The following is a 20,832-nucleotide window of genomic DNA, read 5'->3' on the forward strand; positions in this document are numbered from 1 at the left end:
AAATATCGCCGAGAAGAAAAAAAATTATGAAGGCATCAAGAGAATCAGGGCTCGGATCTGGATCTGGTCAACGAATGACCCTCCGCCAGGACTAGCAATTATTTTTTCTGACTCCAATTCAAACAACATCGAGTTGTGTTGCAGCAAGAATCAGCCAAAAATGGTTTACCGATTACCCGCCACTAGATTAGCAAATACGGCAAATACTGAGCTGTGGTAAGTATATTTATTTGAACAGTGCGAAAAGGGTTGTCGTCGAAAAAACTTCGGAATATCAACCCGAACAGTACCCCAAAAAACGGAACAGTGAAAATACAGCTACTTTCTTATGCTTGCCTTCTGCCGGCGATTCGAAATTTATCCTGCATTCTACAGGCTCGCCTTGCAGGTGATAGTGAAGAAAAAGGAAGTGCTTAAGGGGGGAATAGGGTCTAACGGGTAAAAAAAACACCATTTTCACGAATTTTTTTAGAGCTATCGTTCAAATAAATGTATTACAATTTTTTGCATTATACAAAGCATTGTTAAAAGAACATTTAGTAATTTTTTCGTGGAAAAATATTAAAAAATGAGTCGGTGACGGAGCACTTTCGAGGATGCCTTTTAGAAAACAGGATTTGCGGTGGACACTGTAAAATATTAGAGCAAAATATTTTTAATAGATGTTTTTCTGGACCCCCACGATTTTTTTTAACTTAAAATTTTTTTTTTATGAAATTTTTGTGGCTGTTTGAAGTAAAAACTACGATTTTTCACGAAAAAATCCGTCATTTTTTATCTGTAAAATCTCCTCAAAGTAAAAAAAAAAAAAGAAAATCGTTGGGGTTTGGTATTTTATATGTAGAAAATATGTTCCAAATTTGAAAAGAATCGGTGAAGTAGTTTTCAAATGACGATGTCCACTGACTTTAAAAATGTGCTTTCGAGAAAAACGCGTTTGAAGTTTCTGCTCTAAAAATGATGCAGTATTAGATAAGAGGAGATAAAGGCCTATAATTTCTACAGTTTTGCTTCGATTGATTTGAAAATTTGACACAACATTCTTGAAATGTTTTACAAAAAGAAAATAAAAAAAAATCGATTTTTTTAAAGTGTTCGACCCTACTCCCCCCTTAAGCAAGTTTTAAGGAAGAAAATTGTAAATCAAATTTGTAGTTATTTATACTCCATTATAAAGGAAAAACCCAAGCTATTCTGTTTTAATTAATCAGCTAGTACAAAATGATAAATAACTGTAGAAATGAAGTTTTAATACAACTTTCAACATTGGTGGAAAACTAAAGCAAGTTTGGTCGAGATGTTAACAAGCTTACTAACAACCTAGAGGGCAACGGATCAATTCCCAAAGCGTAAGTAGCTTCTTTGTAATAATTTATAATTTTGTAAACTGAAGTAAATTGTTAATTGAAGTCAACGGGATAGACCGGCAACCTAGCAGTCTGTCATATGGTTGTCAGAGCAATTTGTAAACCGGATTTTTTTATCAGTGCATAGAAGGTTCATAGATATTTGCCTAAGGGCTGTATAGCGCTCTCTTCAGACAATGAAACGAAATTCAGTTTCTTTTATAACTGAAATTGTCGGCTGAATAGTATTCTCTAGGAACTCAGACGAGAGCTGATTATGCTTCTATGAACCCGTTTAAAGAGATTTCTGGTTGCTTGGGCGGCTCCTAAAAGTTCCTTTGAAATATGGCAGTGCAAAGATGATAGGATGACAGGCTTTTCGGCTCGAGTTGGTACGGGAGGTCTCGATCGCATTTTTCAATATCGTTCATGCTTAACTCATCAACAATAATTGCAGCACTACCAAGGATCCGTTACCTCTGGCTTGGGACAGGTTTGACTCATCATAACGAAACATATGGAACGAGCTCACCAAATTCAACAGCAGAGCTGCACCAACAACTGGGAAAAGATCGTTCATCTTTGATTTCTTGACTTCAAATCCTAATTTTTTTCAGATGGCTCCTAATGATCATTGAAAATTTTCAAAAAAATCAATTTCTTGACATATTTTTCTTTCTTCACTCCAGTAACGTATCGAACGCAGAATTTCAGCGATCATTCGACCAACCCGATACACATCGCAGCAACCTTGACTATTTCTATGTACAATGCGTCTGACGGGGACTCTTTCTCCCAACAAACAAGTAAAACCTTCCATCACATTTCAATACAAAACAATACTTTTCCCATTTATTAGTTACTTCGAGACTAACTGCTCCCGTTTAAGCAGGTTTTCCAGACACTTCTTACATAAATTCCTTTTCATTAGGAACCCAAAGTCAATTAACAAGCAAAAAAACCCAGCTTTGCGGTTAGAAACACTTAAAATAAAATTTAATTAATTTCACAGAGAATTCACGGAACATCCGATTGACACATGAAAACTTCACTCATAACTTTACTTTTCAATGATTTTTGAAAAAAATTCAATTTTAAATTATGATGTAAATAAAACATTTTATGAAATTTTCGCGCATGGAGAGAAAAACACGTGCGGTCAGCAAAAGTCAATGCCTACTTTCGGCTGGAAAAGAGTTATTTTGTACACATAAATCATAAAACTGAATTGAAGTATGTTAGAGAGCTTGGCGCTACTCGCTATCTATTTAACATTTTAAACTTAAATCAGAAAATCCTGGTAGAAACCTATGCTCATGGAAACCAACTATGACCACAGCACAACTAAAAGATTAAAAAACATGCACTCATTGTTATTAAATGTATCAATCACAACTCTCAGTATCACATAATTATCACACATCTAATATATAAAGATGAGTTGGACTATATATGTTTGTTTGTTTGTATGCACCTTATACAAATCCACACCGCTTAACCGATCAGCCTGAAATTTTGTACAGCTATGTGTTTGGACCATGGTAAGGTTTTAGTAATAGTTTTGAGCCCCTTCCACTTAAGAAAAGGGACCCTCCCATATAACTTACGTTTTTATTCCCACGAACCAAAAGTCATGGCATCCATTTGTCAACCGATTTTCGTTTCCTTTGGCGGGATTGTTTTCACCATCACCATGCGCAGGGCATTAGAAACGACCATCCAAAGTTCACGTGTACTGTAAAACACATCAAAGCTTGCTGAGCATAAAAAATTTGGAAGGAGAAATTTTGGCGGGTGTTTTTTCCTTCTACTGATCAAAGCACGTGGTACCGGTGCGAGGCATTTGATTGCAATAATGAGCCTTCATTTAGGATAAAAAAAAACTACTCGCCTGTTAGAAATATATTGAGAAGAACAGTGGTTGAGGATCTACTAGAATTTGCAGTGTGTAAAGTATGGATACAATAACTCATGTTCATTATGAATTGACTAATGTTCCAGCTTTACGGAACCATCCATTTTCATATTTTTGGAACTCCAAATAGGGAAACAATTAATAAAACTGAGGGTTATGAGTTCAAGGCTGCGATCTCAACACTTTGATTGCCGTGTAGGAATTTAGTTTACAATAGGAATTAGACAATTAAACGTTCATTTCATCCAAAAAATGAAAACAAATCCAACACACGAGACTTAAAGTAATTGAATCTGATGTTTTTAGTTTTGTACAATTCAATTTCATTTGTAAATTTTTAAATTTTAAGTTATTATTGATCATCGATGTGTTCAATTCTACCATCCAATTATAAGAGAACTTAAAAAGCACATTGAAAACATGCAGAGGAAGTCTTTCATAAAGTTTCAGCGGAAATCTATTTAGAAATTTCTAAGCACAAAATAAAACTAAAATGGGAATTCCATTCTACGAGGGGGGGAGTATCTTGAAAAGATGTCGTTAACATTTGTTTACAAGCTTTATACATGGGATTTTCACTAGATTGCCCATGGAAAAGATAAAAAAATGTTTTCATTTGATAAAAAAAATGGTAATTCAATTCAAGCTTCCTAAAAATGGGGGGTGTAAAATAATGTTGCCAGAATTGCGGTATCGGGACCGGACAAATCCAGCCTATTTTATCGAAAAACCTGGCCAAATCCAGCGTTTGATTTCAAAATGTTCAAACCGATATCCTGGCAATATCCGGGCATACTTGGTCAAAACCACGGAATTATTCAGTCAAAATAACGAAAAATATACTTGCAATATTTTTTTTTTCAACAAACTTCATCAGCAGATTTTAAATAGTTTATCAAGCTTCCAAACACGAGTCATGATTATTTCTAAAACTTGCCATTTAAAACTTCTTTCTGAACGTAAAAACTAAAAAAATATAATAATTATAAAATCTCAGCTTATGTTACGTTTTAGAAATGATGTGAATAAATCCGGGCAAAATCCGGGCTTTTTGCAACAAAATCCCGGAAACCGGGCCAGACCGGACTTACCTCAAATTCTGATTCAAATGTTCTAGCAAATCCGGATAAATCCGGGCAACCTGGCAACCTTAGATTTAAATGTTTTTCGTGATAGAATGGATAAGCATTTAAGGGAAATTATTTCCAATTTCTATTAGCAAACCTAAAAACTATTAGTTATTCAATAATATGAAAACGATAAACTTTGCTAATAATCCCAATTAAAACTTTAAGAAGACTAACAAAACTTACAAAGCTCATATGGCCAAACATGGTCCAATTTGTTATGATGATGAACAAAAAGCGTTCAAAATTTCAAAAAGCCAAACGACTCATTTCGATTTATATTTTATGTGAACCCGAGCAAGGCCGGGTAAATTTAGCTAGTTCTTTATAAAACAAGAATAATGAAAATTCTGCTTAGCTTTCGTTACTTCCGCGGATGACGATTATCTACCGCCAACAAAAAACCTCGCACTTTCATTTCAACGTTGGTATCAACACAGAAGGCACGCTTTTCTTAAAAAAAATACTTGGAAAGACCGCAGCAATCATGATATTCGATAGAATTTCTATCTACAGTTTGCCGGTAGCAATTACTTTTTCGCAAAGAAAAATACATGCCCACATGTTTTTAAAAAATTGTACATCTGTAAAGATGATAAAACGATTTCATTCTAGCTGAAAAAATAATACTATAGGAACTACAAAAAAGTATCTCGTAAAAAATTATTTGAGAAAATTCGTACATTCTTCGAAAGATGGAGTGCTTAATATGCCCCGAGTGCTCATTATGCCCTTATCTCACCTAGTTATAATTTCACAAACACAAATAACACCAATAAGCTATGTAAACATAAAAAATATATAAGAAAGCATCACATCACACGGTATGTAGTTCTCAACTTATGTCTACCGTTCAAAAAAAATTCTGTCATTTCATGATCGTTCATATGTACCGTTTTGTTAGCCAAAATACGTTTCTTGCCAGGGCTATGGCGACCGTCAAAAATTGTTGCCTCGAAAACGAAAACGCTTCACGATAACATGACAATAATTAGTAAATTGTGCTAAGGGCAATCTTGGAGACCGGTGATTAAACAGGCGTGGGAAAGCAGTGGGACAGGAGGCTTTCGGCTTTACCGTTCGATTCCAGAAGGCAGAGAACCAGAGAATGATGTTTCGCCAACGGAAAAGTTTCATAAGAACAAGATTTGGTAGTAAATCACAAACTACAATCGATCAATGCCTCCAAAAAGATTCAAAGGATTCTTGCTAATATCATTCGAAACAAAACCCAAAGATAGCTATCTAAATGATGAAAAACAACCAAGTAGAGAACGTTAAGAGTATGCTACTAATTGCTCCACCAATAATTGAACAACTCCCCATAAATAGCCGTCGTCATCGGTTGTTATCGACCAGCGCTGAGAAAAAACTCACAAAGTCTATACAATCAAGCCAAGTGATCTTCACCTCTAAAGCCTGTGCCACACAGGGGGAAAGACTCCGAAAACTTCGTGCTACTTTGGACAGGTAGGGGTAGGTGGTGACAGAGTGAAACTTGGAAAAAAAAACTTGCAAATCTAGTTTTTTTTTTGCTTGGGTCACCTCAGTTCGTTCCGTTCTGTGAAGCGGTCGTTTTTTCCTGTTTTAGAGGACATCGAAGGGACAATTTTTTCAGGAGAATTGTTTTAGTGTTTTGTTAATTTGAACAAACCTCCTAGCTCTCCACAGAAGCATCTCGTTCTCCTCGTCCGGAATATCCCCCTCGGCAGTTCCATTGAAGGAGGTGTTCTGGCTGCTGATGCCACTGCTACTATCTGCACTCGTATTAGCCGCTCCATATCCTCCGGCGCCATAATAGTAGCTGACATTGCCACGACGTCCCCCGGCAAGGCTGCCCCCATGATGGGACAGGATCGATCGCTCCACTCCACCCCCAGCGATGCTGCTGCCGAAGGACGGACCATTAAAGTTCACCAGGTCGCTCATGTAGTCATCTTTCTCGTAGGACTCGGTCATTTTGAACAACTTTGCCCAGACTGTTGCAAAACAGCGGAACTTCTCTGCCTTTTTTGCTCACAAACGTTCACCAGATTTTTAAAACTTTAACAAAAAATCTACCGCAGATGTTTGAAAAAAATTCTGTTGCCTCCCTTTCCAAGAAGCGATACCCAATGGCTTCCCACCCAGACTGCTGACCAGTCAGTGGTTGATCTTCAGCTGCGATTAAAGTCGATTCTTCCGTTCGCAGTTCGAAGAAGCCATTCATCAACTAATTAATCATGCCGCACCGTATCGATCGTGCCACAGAAGTCCTAAATTATTCTGTTCCACACGATCACCCGATTCTTGCCGAATACGATTCCAATAAAAAAAAACACAAAATAATTATACACAAATCTCAACGAAGACAACAAGAACGAACAACTACAACCCAGAAAACGAGCACGCGTGCAGACCCAACTCGGAAGAACTTCCTAGCTGACTGATTGCGAAGGAGACACTCGAGCTCCCAGAGACCCCCAACAGACCAGCTAAATAGCCTGAGCCAAGATTACGGAGACACGGTCTCACATCACATACTAACATACGACGACGAGACAGGGTAATTTGTGGTGCTACATTTGGTCAGGTTTGGGGGCTCCTCATGTGGGGTGTAATCGTCGAATAGAGTTGAGTAAGAGGATGTGTGTAGTGCTAGATGGCCGTGCTGGATCGATCGCGAGAATGATCGGTTACTTTTTCGATCTCTCGCGCCACTCATTTCAAAACACTTCTTGCTCCCTGGACACAACTAAAAAAACAGCGAAATACTACCGCAGGATACTCAATCTGTGACCCGAGACTGGGCGTTGAGACGTGTCAAATTTTTGCAGCTATTCCCTCACCCAAGCATTTTTAAGATTCGTAGAATAAACATTGATTTGAAGTGCAATAATGCTCTTTCCATAAACACTCTTCAAAACAGCTACAAAACCAAATGAGGCCATGAGACCAACGGGGACAATTTAGGCCAACAAGAAGAAAGTGCGAATTCTCAAACCTCAATATTGTATATATTAATTCTTATACAAGTGATTGTAGAGGCTCGTTACTTTTCTGAAATCTATTTTATTTATTTTTATTTTCATAGTATGCCGTCTCACGACATAACTTGACGAACATAATTCCTAAAATTCACTCGGTCCATGGCAACCGTTTTCTAAAATCTATGGAAATCGATTAAAAACATCAATTTTATGGTTTTTCTAGGGTCTAAACAATGTTATTTGTAACTCTCTCCCATCAACTCAAACCTGCATTGTGTCTCCGATAGAAATGATCATGGAGAATACACTTTTATAACCAGGGTGGCCACAACTTTTTCTTTTTGAAATTCCCGATTTTTCCCAGTTTTCCCGGACAAAATTCAAGGTTTCCAGACTTTGATTGTTCATTTTCGTTGGCATATAGCAAAATTTTCAACTTAATTCATTGATTTGGCTGTTTCATAACGCTCAAATAATTGAACACTTAGGCGAATTCGATTCTATTTTAAGGTTTTCATCACATTTATATAAATGATAGAATCAAAAATTCTACACAAAATCGTTATGGGGTTTTAAATCATGTTTACAATTTTTTTAATGTGTTACAGACAGGGCCGTAGGAAGAACCGGCTCATGGGGGGGGGGGTTTGATGACAATTTTTTTCCTCAATCATTTTTGCTTGAAAAATGCATGCACAATGCACAAGTGAAAAAATGTATATGTACTAATTACAAGTTATTCAGGTTAATTATATTGCGCATTAGAAGTTATTTATTTTTGAAAATAGGTCCTAGGAGTTACTTATTTGTTTTCATAAAGTTTTCAAAAATAAGAAGACATGTGATACAGCTCAGTTGGTAAGTCAGTTGTCTCCTGAGCTGATTTCCGTGATTTCGAGCACATGAACACAGTTGTTCTTGTTGTTCCAGACAAGTTTTTCAATGACTGGTGCGCCAACTGCATTGTGTAACCTCCTACTCGGTTACAACCTGCATTTTATGCATTTCGGTGGCAGTTTTGCCCTGAAAATGATAAAATGTTGATAAATGTACATATTCACGCAGTAAAATTTTGATTTATATAACTTTTAGTTAATCTTTTATTTAGTTGGGCATTCGAGTTTATTTGTTTTGGAAAATAGGAATATAGCAGGTATTTTCTCAGTGTAGCAGAGTAGGTAGACTCAACTGCTGTAACCTCATTTAGCCGAGACACCATATGCGACATACGAAATCCGCGCCACATGCGGAAACACCAAGGGGATGACGTGGCCCAATCAGGATCGTCGACATCACCGATTGGTCGTACCGGGGGAGGTGATAAAAGGCCGAACGCATCAATGGGCCGGCCTCTTATCCCTTGGGAACGCGAGTCCGCTAAGTGTCTTTCGACCGTTGTGCGCGCTTTATATTATCCGCCAACTAACGATCCGCCATCCAAGAGTCGTAACAGTTGAGACCTTGGTGGCTGTTTACTTATCAAGTGCAATTTGATAAAGGCAGCCAAATAAGTGCCTAGTGCGTCCCAAGAGGGTCGAAAAGCCGTCCGTCAACATACGGCTGAAGACACCGGCCGTCCGTCAACATACGGCCAAGGACCAACCGTGAAAACTGCGGTTTTCATCCACCATCTCCCTCTCGGAAATAGGCCAGGGTCGACGCAAGTCAAGAGCGTCTGACTGGCCCTTCTGAGGGAATCCGAGGCCAAAAAAGAAGCCCTGACAGCACGCCACAGTATTGGTACCCCCGGCGAAACTCCAAGTTCCAGACACGTGGTACCACGGCAGCGAGTTCCAGCAGGTGTCCGGCAGCACCGACGGGTCCAGAAGCAGCAAGCAGTGAGTCATAAAGTGTTTTTTTTATTTGTAAATAAAAGCTTTTAGATTCTTTAAATTTAAAGTTAGTTAGACTCTTAAATATTCCTCAATATACCCCTTTTGCTGCCCTATAAAAATTTCTTGTACTTTATTGCGTGCACCGAAATAGCATCTTAAATATCTACGGGTTATAACTGGGTGGGAGAAAACGACATCGAACAGGTGAGTAAGTGTTTCCTAGCTACGACGAGCCGACCCTGAGATTGGCTGGAGTCCTGAGCTAGTCGAAGGCCTAGTTTCAATTGTTGATAAAAGTCGCGAATGACACAATGATGTAGAAACGACTATAATCGAAAAAAAGGATTTTGAACGCTTCATTTATAAGAATTTTTTTAATTGGGTATTTAAATGAGCAAGCTTATTCTTTTGAACCACAAGCATAACCATTTTAAGCATGGGTAAAAATGTATGAAATATTTTGAAATAGCTAAAAAAATAGGGTTACGGTAAAAATAAGGTTTATTATCTACTCTTGTAAACTCGATTAAAAATTAAAATTTTAGTTAGGACCTTTGATTTTGCAGAATTTACAATGAATGTTTTTACCTGAGGATGAAAAACCAAGTCAAGAATTATAATTTATTTTTATATATTTCATTACCTGTGATTGAAGTTTTCAAAATTGAAATCTAGATTTTTTTTAAAAACAAATTCTTTAAAATGAATCTAGATCTGATTTTTTATAAATGATTTTCACCAGGTTCGTGTTTCTTAACTGACTTAGATTGAACTTTAATTTAATTTAATTTTAAATTTAATACATTCCTTCAATTTGAATCCTTTATAAAATTCTAACAGTGATATTTTAATATTGATAAGAAAAATTAAATTTGAGCTAAATCAAATGCGAATCTTGAATTTATGATCCAAGTCTGAATTCTACATTTTCAACCTAAATTCAAAACCTGATTCTTAATTCCAGAAAAGAAATCCTATGAATGTAAAACCAAAAAGCGAAAATTGTGTCAGCACCCTTAACCAGAAATTTCTTATTCGATTCTGAATTTGTGGTTATCAATATGATTTTTTTTTTAAATTATTTATTCGTGATTGAACTTTGTTTCGCATTTTTCAATTCTAGACTCATAAATTTTTCTTATGTTTCAACTCCGCATAAACATCGGATAAAAATTTTAGATCCTAATTCAAAAAATGGTTTGAATTTTAAATATTGATACTGACCTAAACTCATAAACAAGAACAATAAACTGGATACTTACAAAATATTTTTTCACAAGTTTCCGGCAGGGCAAATCCAGGCAATTTTATCTTAAAACCTTGCGAAATCAGAGCATATTGTTTCAAAATTTTCCCAAAAATCCGGCCAAAATTCAGGCAAATTTAAGAACTGTTCCATTAAAATCAAGATGAGAAACACGTGAAAAACTTTTTTAATTTTATCGAAACACATCAGCCGATTCAGAATCATATTGAAGCCTTCTAAATCATTGATTATGTTTATTTTGACAAAATTTGTTTGCACAAAAAATTGAATGCAAGATACATAATTCTAAGGACATAATTGAAATTTTCGTTTGATTTTGCTAATAGAGTGAGAAAATCTGGTTGAAAGTTGGACAATCTGGTAAGCTTTGCCTAAGTTTTTAGAATTCATTATTTGGGACACAATAATTAAATATCAACAAGTGAGAAATTTTTTGAAAAACTGTTGTAGAATTGTTCTTGGCATGAGATTTCGAGGTTTTGGAGTTGAGATTGTTACTCTATTGTTACTCTTGGTCTTGAATCATTTTAGTTGTTCATAAAATTTTGATTAGCAATGTCAAATTTTATGTTTAGCATAAAAAAATTCACTTAGCATTTTTGGATCTTCATAGGGGGGGTTTAACTTCCGGATCAATGATTCAAATTCTATTAACAACTTTGTTAGGGACTGCGTTTTTTTTTTGATTTATGCTTTGGATAAAAATATTTGATTAATTTTTATTAAAAATATATTTTAAAGTATCCCTAAATTTTCATATTTCACCAGACTGTGATAAATAAACTTAAAGGACGCCTCAGTTTACTTAGAAGTTTAAACTACTCGTGGTCTTCAAAAAAGTTGATCATTGATTCGAAACCTTCGATTTGAGAAGTCGAAATGTCTTGAAATGTTGTTAAAACATTTTAAAAATTAACCCTTGAATCTTATAAAAAGTAGAGCAGACAGAAAAAAAACGAAACTGCATATTTGGATATGTCGCCCTCAAATCAGTTAAAAATCAGTTCTTAACCCCTCTTCAGAAGAAAAAAACGTGAAATATGTTGCCTTGTGCTGTCGAGAAGAAATAAGTAAACATAATCTATTTTATCCCCCCCAGGCAGGACATGTTGCGAGAATGCCGGACGACTGTCCTGCAAAACAGGAGTTCGCTACGAATCCGGTAGGAACAAGACGAGCGGGGGCGCAACGAGCGAGGTGGTTAGACCAAGTGGAGCGTGATCTGGCGAACGTGGGGTGCCCGGGAAATTGGAGAACGGTTGCTATGAACCGAGTGAATTTTAGGAATTATGTTGGTCAAGTAATGTCGTGAGACGGAATACTATGTAAATAAAAAAAAAATCTATTTTATCGCAATAATTTTGTTATTTTGTGTAAATACTTCACTCAAAACACAAATTTGTATGTTTTAAATAAAGTGCCACGCAATGTTAAATCATTTTTACATTTTCAAAAAAATTACATAGTGTTTTCTATCGATATAAACACACCCTCATAAAAAAGCCCTTAAAAATTCTGTACAGTATTGCTAGATATTCACATGATAGTTTGGAGAAAATTTTCTCTGTAATTTACTAAATTTTTATTTAAATTTTTGTCACGATTTTCGAAGAATTTTTAGAAAAAATCTCAACATATTCAAGCTTTAAAAAGTGTAATTTTAAATTTCCTGGATAAATTATGACCAAAAGATCGAAAAAAGTTAATTTTGAAAGCACAATCTGAAAAAAGTGCGTTTGATAGGAGATGGTTTTCTTTTTAACTCAGAAATGTCAAATTTATTATTATTAAAAACACTGTGCCATGCTTGAAGATAATTATCTTGTGTTTAACAATCGAACTAAACACTATCACTGGAAAATTATAATATAAGCATTTTTTCAAATTTCCACATTTTCAACAAAGAGTACTGGATTTAAAATTTAACTTTAATGGGCGATGGAATCGAAAAGTTATTCTTTCTCTCCTTAAGAAAAACCCGTAAGATCTGTCAAAAGTTGGGTGAAATTTTAGCTGCATCCCACTCGCACTAGTGCAAAACCATCACCCAAATTCGGCAGCGCTTCCATCGCCTATTGACTTGTTTTTGTATGAGGAACTAAGTTGGCCTGGCTCGAGTGCGGTTGCGTTTTTTGTCACGGTCGCGCTTTGCTTCGTTGTTCTTCGGAATTTATTTTTCTACGCGTTTTTTCGGAGCTGCAAAATTAAAATTCTTTAAATTGAATAATATAAAGTGAACATATTGTATTTTAGTAAAAGATTCGTAGTTTAAATCTAAGATAACCAGGTATTGCAGTGGAAAGTTTCATTTTTTTATCAGTTGTTGTTCATCAACGTGATGTATTTAACATCAGTATGTCGGTCAAATATTTTTTGAGAAAAAAAAACCCATGTGGAAACCATATTTGCCAAATTTTGTTTGTTGGCATATGAGGAGGAATTAATAGAACCGTGCACTAAGTTTTACGTTTGAGCCCTGATGCTTAGCCTGAATTCCGATCTGAGGCCACTGGTTAACGGTGAATATCCGAAAAAACGTCGGCGAAAAGGGAGCTTCTCTGCAATTGTGATGGAACCTCCGCAGAATTGCAACGATTGCTACGATTTCCAGCAAACTCCTTAAAGAAGAACAACCGAAGTTTCGGTATTCTCGGCTCGAATAAATCATGCAGCTAAGTCCTTGTTTTGAATTATTTTTGTTTTAATAAATTTCGGAGTGATTGCATAATATAGATTACATAACATAGACATGAAATATTTTATAAAATTATATTATATTTATTTATTTATGATAACCCAGGGCCGTAGGAAGAACCGACTCATGGGGGGGGTTTTGATGATTGATTTTTACCTATGACTTTTTTGCAAAAACAATTCACGAATACGAAAAAATTTTTTTAAAAATATGTTTGTAACTATATGATTATTAATTTTTAGATACTTTGACATTTAAAGTTTTCGTATTAAATCGTAAGTTTTGAAAATTGGTCCTAAACCTAAAAAATGAGCTAAAATTCACTTCGCACTTCACACGATGGTTAAAACCTTTGAATTTGTTAAGAGTCAGGTAGATCAAACTTAGTTGATTTGGGTATAAAAAAAAGCTTTTTAAGAAAGTCTTTCTTTTCTTGAATAAAATTTATTCTATACTCAAATCTAACAAGCTCAATATTCCAAACTATTTTGCAAATTCAAAGATTTTAACCTTTGATTAAAATAACTCAAATTTTCAAAAAAAAGAAGCTAGACATAAAAATCATCAGATTTTCGGATAAATTCTTTTATGCAAACTTCAACCAAATTAATGATTTTAGTATGAAACTTTGCTTAAGAAACTGCAATATTTACACATTTTGGACCAAATACGAGATATTTCGTTTTTTCGCTAGCCGCTAGTATGCTTCATTAAAAAGCATTATTCAAATGCTATGAATCTAATAATAAAACCTCATTCTACAAAATTTAACAGAATAAATCCTGTTACTCAAATGTCTATAATAAAATAGCAGAATTTTGTTTATTGATTTCTGAAACATAAACTGCCGAATTTTGGTGTCCTTAATGTATTTGTTATGTTTAACAAAACACTGGGAAAATATAATATTTTGTGCAGATTTTTTAGGTGAAATTTATTCTTTCGCTGCAAGTATTATTCATAAAAAAATCAATTTCATAATGAAAATCCTGTGGATGATTTTCGAAATAAAATTAGGGTTTTTTGGATAAAACGAAGAACTCAAATTATACCTTCTATTTGAAATTTTCAATTGACGTGTGTTTGTTTAAAAAATTGAAATCTGGAAATTTAATTCACAAGCAATCTTAAAACATTAAGGACACCGTGAAGAATTCTTTGACAAGACACACCGAAATTTGGCATTCTATATCTCAGAAACCCCTATACTAAATTTTACAAATTTAGAATTTTAAGTTACGGTAAATGTTGTATTCAATTTTGTCGAAAAATGTTTGACACTCAAATTCAGTCCATTCGAGTTATACAAACTTCGAAGTGTAGCACACTGTTGGCAAGCGAAAAAAAACCAGATGTCTCGTATTTGATCCGTAATGTGTTAAGGTCACGATCTCTTGAATTCCATATCAATTTATGTTGATTATTAAATTACTTTACAAGTTAAACCTTTTTATGAATTTAAATCTGCATTCTAAATCTGAATTCTGAACCTAAATTAAAAAATTGTGCTTTGAATCTGTATCCCAATTTCTTTACGATTTCTGAAATGTACAACAAATACGATTTCCGAATCTTATTCCAGATCAGACTTTTATGAGCCAATTTTTAGAGCCCTCATCCATAAATCTATTATTTAAAATCTGTATATTCATAATTATGTATTTTTAATCTTTATTGTGAATCAGACTCAAAATATGAATTAACAAAGATTTAAATCTGAATTTTCATTGTTGGATTGGCATTTCGAATCTTTAAATTTTTTTAATTTTGTGTAAGAATTAAAATTTAGAACTTCGAAATTAAACATAATACAAAATTTCTCTTTTCAGGATTTCAGACAGCTTTTCATATCTAATTACTTATGATTATACAAACTGAAAATCAAGAATCCTGAACTGGATCAGAGTCCGAAGTACGAAAATGGGAATACAATTTTGGTTTCTGGGTATTATGGAATCAGAACCTCCGAAATGGATTTAATTTGATTCAAAATTTAATATTAAGACCTGAATTTAGATGAACAAGTGAGAAAATTTTGGAAAAGTGTAGCAGAATTTTGGACTTGGGATGAATTTTTGAGGTTTTGTGTTTTTATCATAATCTGGTTCTGAATTTAAAATTTTGGGTGTAGAGTAGAAAATCTCGGGTGCTGTTTTGAATCCTCATGGGGGGGTTTAACCCCCAAAACCCCCCCCCCCCCCCCCCCGTTCCTACGGCCATGTGATAACCATACATATATTTAAATTAATCGGCAGGGTGAATAGTTGAACACGTGTAAGTTGGTCATAATGAATTGAAATATTAAATTTTCACCACAAAATCTTTGAAAAAGTAAATCTTGAAATGTTTTGTCGCTGTTATTACTAATTAGGATTTTCTGTTCTTCAATTTTTATTTTCAAGGGCGAGTAACGGCGCTATAACCATGGTCTATGACCAGAAATGATGGCGCATAGAAATTCAAAACTTGCAGAAAAATTAAAAAGTGAAATAAAACCATAAAACATTCCAGTGGGTCCGGCCGAGTTAAGATGGGTAAAAAATGTACTTTTACTACTCACCGGGATACTGACAAGTTCTGGCTGTGTATGTATCATAAGCATTAGCAAGCATAAGCATAAGCAATTGACTTGTTTTTATATGATTAATAGATTTATTCAATGATCTTAACATGGAAAATAATAAAAAGGTAAAATTTACCGAGATAAAAAGCTGAACGCTCATGAAACCAAAAAAAGATAACTTCTACCGCTTCGAGGTGAAATTCACCTCACAGCGAGGTACAGTTTACCTGAATCGAGTTGGGAAAAAGAACAATTCAACAAGAAGAACGGTGAATCTGAAAAAGGTAAGGCATAGCGAGGTTAATTTTAACGGAAATGAGCTGAATAAAAAGGTACAGTTCACCAAGAAAAAAGGTAAATCCGAAAAAGATACCTTCTACCTCTTCGAGGTAAAGCTTACCTCGTTGCACGGTAAATTCTACTTTAATTGAACTGAAAATAGGTACAGTTTACCTAGAATAATGGTAAATACCGTAAACTGGGGTAACATTGATCACCGTGGTAAATTTGATCAACATGAAATTTTTCCACATCATCATCAATAACTTAGTTTAGAGATAAAATATCTCAAAACTTTTTTCTAAGTTTAAAAATCTATAAGTTGAGTTTCGAATTGGAAAAAACTTGGTTGGTTTTCTTTTTTTTTTTTTGTTTCGATTATAGTCGTCTTACCATCTTTATGGTATTCGCGACTTTATCAACGTTGCAGTTGGCGGATCGTTATTGAAAAACTATCCGGTACAACTGTGTTCGATGTTTACTCTTGGGCTCGAACTCGCGGACATCGGCTCAGGAGACAACAGACTTGCCAACTGAGCTATATCACAAGCCCTTTGGTTGGTTTTCGAAAATTTCAAGTGTAAGTAAAAATCTGAAATATCTATTTTTTGAAGGCTCACAAACAAACATCCTTCCTGATGAAATCAAAGCGTTTAGAATAAGGTTGCCAGATTGCCCGGTTTTATCCGGGTTTGCCTGGATTTTAATACTGAATTATAGAACAGTCCGGCCAGGCCCGGTTGCCCGGATTTCATTGAAAAATGCCCGGGTATTGCTGGATTTTTTCACTTTATTTGGCAAATTAAACAAAAAAAAACAACTTACACCTCCAAAACTATATTTTTTGAGCAAGTTTTATAAAAATAATCATGAAAGGTTTTCTGGAAGCCTCAAATACGGTTCAAAATCAATCGATGAGTTTTGATGAAAAAAAAATTATTTTTCATTTTTTTTCTTGATTTTTGTTGAAGAATTTCTGAGTTTTGAAAAAAATTGCCCGGATATTGCCCGGATTTATGGTCGGCAATTTGAAATCCAATGCCCGGATTTTTTATATTAAAATAGCCCGGTTTGTCCGGCCCGGATACGTGCTGAAAAAATTCTGGCAACCTTAGTTTAGAAGCAAACGGGTTGATTAGCAATTGATAAACTATCATTTGTAAATATTAAGAAGAAGAATTTGTTTTGGTGTGCAATTGTATCAAAAAAAACACATAATGGAGCCAACAGAATAAATCTTTTCTGAATTTAAAACCAATAAAAAGAAGAGGAGTCAAAGACGACATTCCAGAATCTATTTAAAAATACTAAGCGATGATTTGAAAAATTTGGTTCATATCAGATAAGTTTGGTTTTTAACCTTTTACCCTTTACATGACCTGGCCCATAAGTAGGTACTGAATTCAACACTTTGAAGTCGTTGACACGCCCTTCCAAATTCAACCTAAAGAAGGTGCTCACTTCTCCAGCAGACAAAATGCCTCGACATTGCGGCACGGGTTTCGGAGAGAAGGTTAAAGTAGGTAACTTTTTATATCCAAAATTATCACCGAGCTAAGCCGAGTCAGAACGTGGCGACTGACCGTGAGACGACGATAGTATGTCTAAAAGTTCAAATCTCTCGGAATATACCCACTACGATCAACGATCGACGTTCAGTCTCTCCAAGTGGTAATATTCTACTGGTGCTACTGGTTCACTTATATATATTCTGATTGAAACTAGTGTGTGTCGCTTAATATTTTGTTCCTGCTATGATCACGTTTGGTATCCTAAGGCAACATAACAATAATTGTGGATTATGTTACATACTATTTATTTTCACTTTTACACTTTGTGTTAAAACTTTGGTTAATATTTTAAGCTACGATTATAAATACTGAACATGGACTCTGATTCCGAGTTTTATTTCTGTGTCCCAACTCTGATTTTGAGTTTTGATTTCAAATTGTTAATTTCCATTCAATTATTTTTTTTTTAATTTTAATAACCACATAACCAACTGATTCGCTTATAAGTTAGAAGTAATGCAGTTATGAGCCATACCTGCGATTGGATACGCCATGATCTCTTAATGTAGCCGCTTCCAGTAGATCTCGTGACTAACCGCCACACGACCGATAACGCGATGCTACTTCCGGTCAATAAATCGACGCCCCGAATTAGATTCCGTTTGCCAGATAAAAAAAAACTGTATCACTGCACTCAAATCAAATCGCGATGAAAAAAAATATTGTTCTTGACTAAAGCCTATGAGCACGCTCGGACAATCGGATTCAAAATCAAACTGCAATTGAAGGGCCCATTCTTGTAAGCAGAATGTTAAAAACAAAAGTTCAACTGAGTAACGCTTTGTACGATAATACAGTTCTAGGGTAAATGGACAACTGACACTTAATATTGGAAATAGTGAATGTAAAAAAATCTTATTATGAAAAATTCGAAGAATATTATCTTTAGAACCGTATGAAATTTTGTTAAGCTAACCAAAACTAAAATAAACTTTATGTTTTTTTCTATTTAAAAATAAATAAGCTACACAAAAAAATTACTCAACCACCCTACCAAACAACCATAGCAGTTGATTAGCATTGTTCGTTAATCAGATGCTTCCAGAAGGTCCGGTCTACATTCGGACAGTTGGTGCTTGGTAGGAAGCTACACTTGGAAGACACCGCGCCACTAATTAAAACGATACTCAAATGGTAACGGCGCGCTGCAGCCACGAAAAAAAAAACCTAACGATCGGTAGAACATTTTTATATCAAGTCTTATAAATGGTATCAGAAGAACCACAGCGCCACTGCTTGGATTAACTGCATTCGTCGTCGTTAGTGCATATTTACAACGGTGTTTGATGTGTTTGAACTGGTAAGGTTGGCCAGTCTAGATCCGAACTTAGATGCCTAACGGCTGCATTAAAATAAGTTTGTTTACTTGTTGAAGCAGCCAAAGAATTTGATTTTTTATAGCAAGCTGAAGAATGTTTTTATTTTATAATGTGTTATTTTACTTTAGTAAACATTAGACTCATTCATTTTTCACGTTTTGTTGGATCAACACATGAAATTCAATGAATACAATATGGGTCGCTAATAAAACTTTTAAAAATAAATAAACTTGTTACTTAATTTTATCGGTGTTTTTTTAGTAAAATCATCTTAAGATTATGAAATTTTATAGATGGATAAAAAATTTGAAGAAATGAAAAAATGTAAAAATGAGCGGGTAGAATTTATTTTGAGACATTATCACCACATGTCAAATTTTTGTTCATCATGGGACTACTACTATGAAGTGGATACAGATTGAGTTATATCTACCACCATACTTTAGTAAAGCTTGCTTCATTTAAAATTTAACAAAATTTTGGAAGCCAAAAGAAGGGTAAACATTGTGCACGGTTATTTGTAAAATCCATTGTGGTCTGCATCTAGGCTAGCTAAACAGCTAAAATTGCCCAGAAATACCGTATTTGGAAGCCTCAATCCAATCGTCGGAGAGGAACTGTCGACCGAAAAATGCGAGGTAAGATTTTGAAAACGATTAAGAGGAATTTCAATCTGTCGGACCGTGATTTGGCCAGAAAATTTGGTGCTGTCCATAGTACCGTAAGGAGAATTCGTCTCCGGGAAGAAATCAAGTCGAATGTGTGGCAAAAATCCGTACTCGGAAGCTATACGACCAGGTGCTGACCAAGTTCGACGGGTGTCTTCTGATGGACGATGAAACCTATGTCACAAGGCTGAAATCGTGCAAATCCCAGGTCAAAAATTTTACTTGGTCACGGCTCGGGGGTATGTTCCAGCCAAATTTAAATTTATTTTTGCCGACAAATTTGCACGAACATTTATGATTTGGCAGGGCATTTGCAGCTATGGCAAAAAAAAACGAAAGTTTTCGTTATAAAAAAGACGTTGACATCCCGTAATGTGTTGGCCAGATTTGGCAAACTGTCATCTCAGCAAAGTTGTTCAAGAATGATATGCAGAGAAAGGGGTCCAATTTTTTTCCGAAAAACCTTAACCCAGCCGACTTCCCCCAGATCCGCCCTATTGAAAAATACGGAGCAATCATGAAAAGGAGGTTGTGAAAGACATCAATCAGATGAAGACCTGGTGGAATAAGATAGCTAAAACGATGGACGAAGAAGGTGTGGGTAGCCTAATGAGCCGTGTTACAGGAAAAATTCAAGAATTTCTTCGAAACCGTGACGAATAATGTTATCTATATTTTTTCTCAAAAGTATGAAGAAAACGCTACATTTGTATAAAAAAGATCTTGGATTCTATAAAAAACTAAAATACAGACAATTGTTTTTGCTCCAATTATATCTGAAACAAGCTTAAGCCAAGCGTGGTTCGCCCCACAACGAACAATAAAAGATCTATCGATGTGTAGCCTTCACAGTTTGTTATCATCGCGTTTCGATACAATCGTGGTTTGGTTGTATCTACCACTTTATAGTAGTTGGCTCGAGCTGAAAAAAAATCGGTAAGTGATGATAATGCCTCTTAAATAATAAATTCTACCCGCTCATTTTCACCAACTTTCACTTCTTCTAACTTTCTATCCTAAGGTTGCCAGAATTTTTTCAGCGCGTATCCGGGCTATTTTATCTAAAAACCTGACAAAACTCGGGCATTTGATTTCAAATTATCGTCTAAAAATCCGGGCAATATCCGGGCAAATTTGATCAAAACCCAGGATAATCCAACAAATATCAAGAAAAAAAACCCGATTTTTCTTATCAAAACTTGTCAGAAGATTTCAAATTATATTTTAGGCTTCTAAAAAACCTTTCATGTTTATTTTTATTGCTCAAAAAAAATTCGT

The 20,832-nt window shown here is 35.1% G+C and overlaps 1 protein-coding gene across 8 annotated transcripts in view; it reads right to left on the reverse strand.

The window, feature by feature from the left end:
- LOC129750112 (NAD kinase-like) overlaps nucleotides 1-20,832 on the reverse strand; it is a 181,797-nt gene that overhangs the window by 23,888 nt on the left and 137,077 nt on the right. The window contains exon 1 of one of the 8 annotated variants that reach the window (XM_055745343.1): nucleotides 18,043-18,272. The exons of 6 other annotated variants lie outside the window; for them this stretch is intronic. Coding sequence is in view for 1 of the 2 variants with exons in the window: in XM_055745340.1 (XP_055601315.1) it covers nucleotides 6,043-6,347 (305 nt within the window). In the remaining variant the exon portion in view is untranslated. Of the gene's footprint in view, nucleotides 1-6,042; nucleotides 6,781-18,042; nucleotides 18,273-20,832 lie in introns of those variants that run through there. One more of the 8 variants, XM_055745340.1, reaches the window with a different exon arrangement.

Source organism: Uranotaenia lowii, chromosome 2 (assembly GCF_029784155.1).
Source record: "Uranotaenia lowii strain MFRU-FL chromosome 2, ASM2978415v1, whole genome shotgun sequence".
Taxonomy (NCBI): domain Eukaryota; kingdom Metazoa; phylum Arthropoda; class Insecta; order Diptera; family Culicidae; genus Uranotaenia; species Uranotaenia lowii.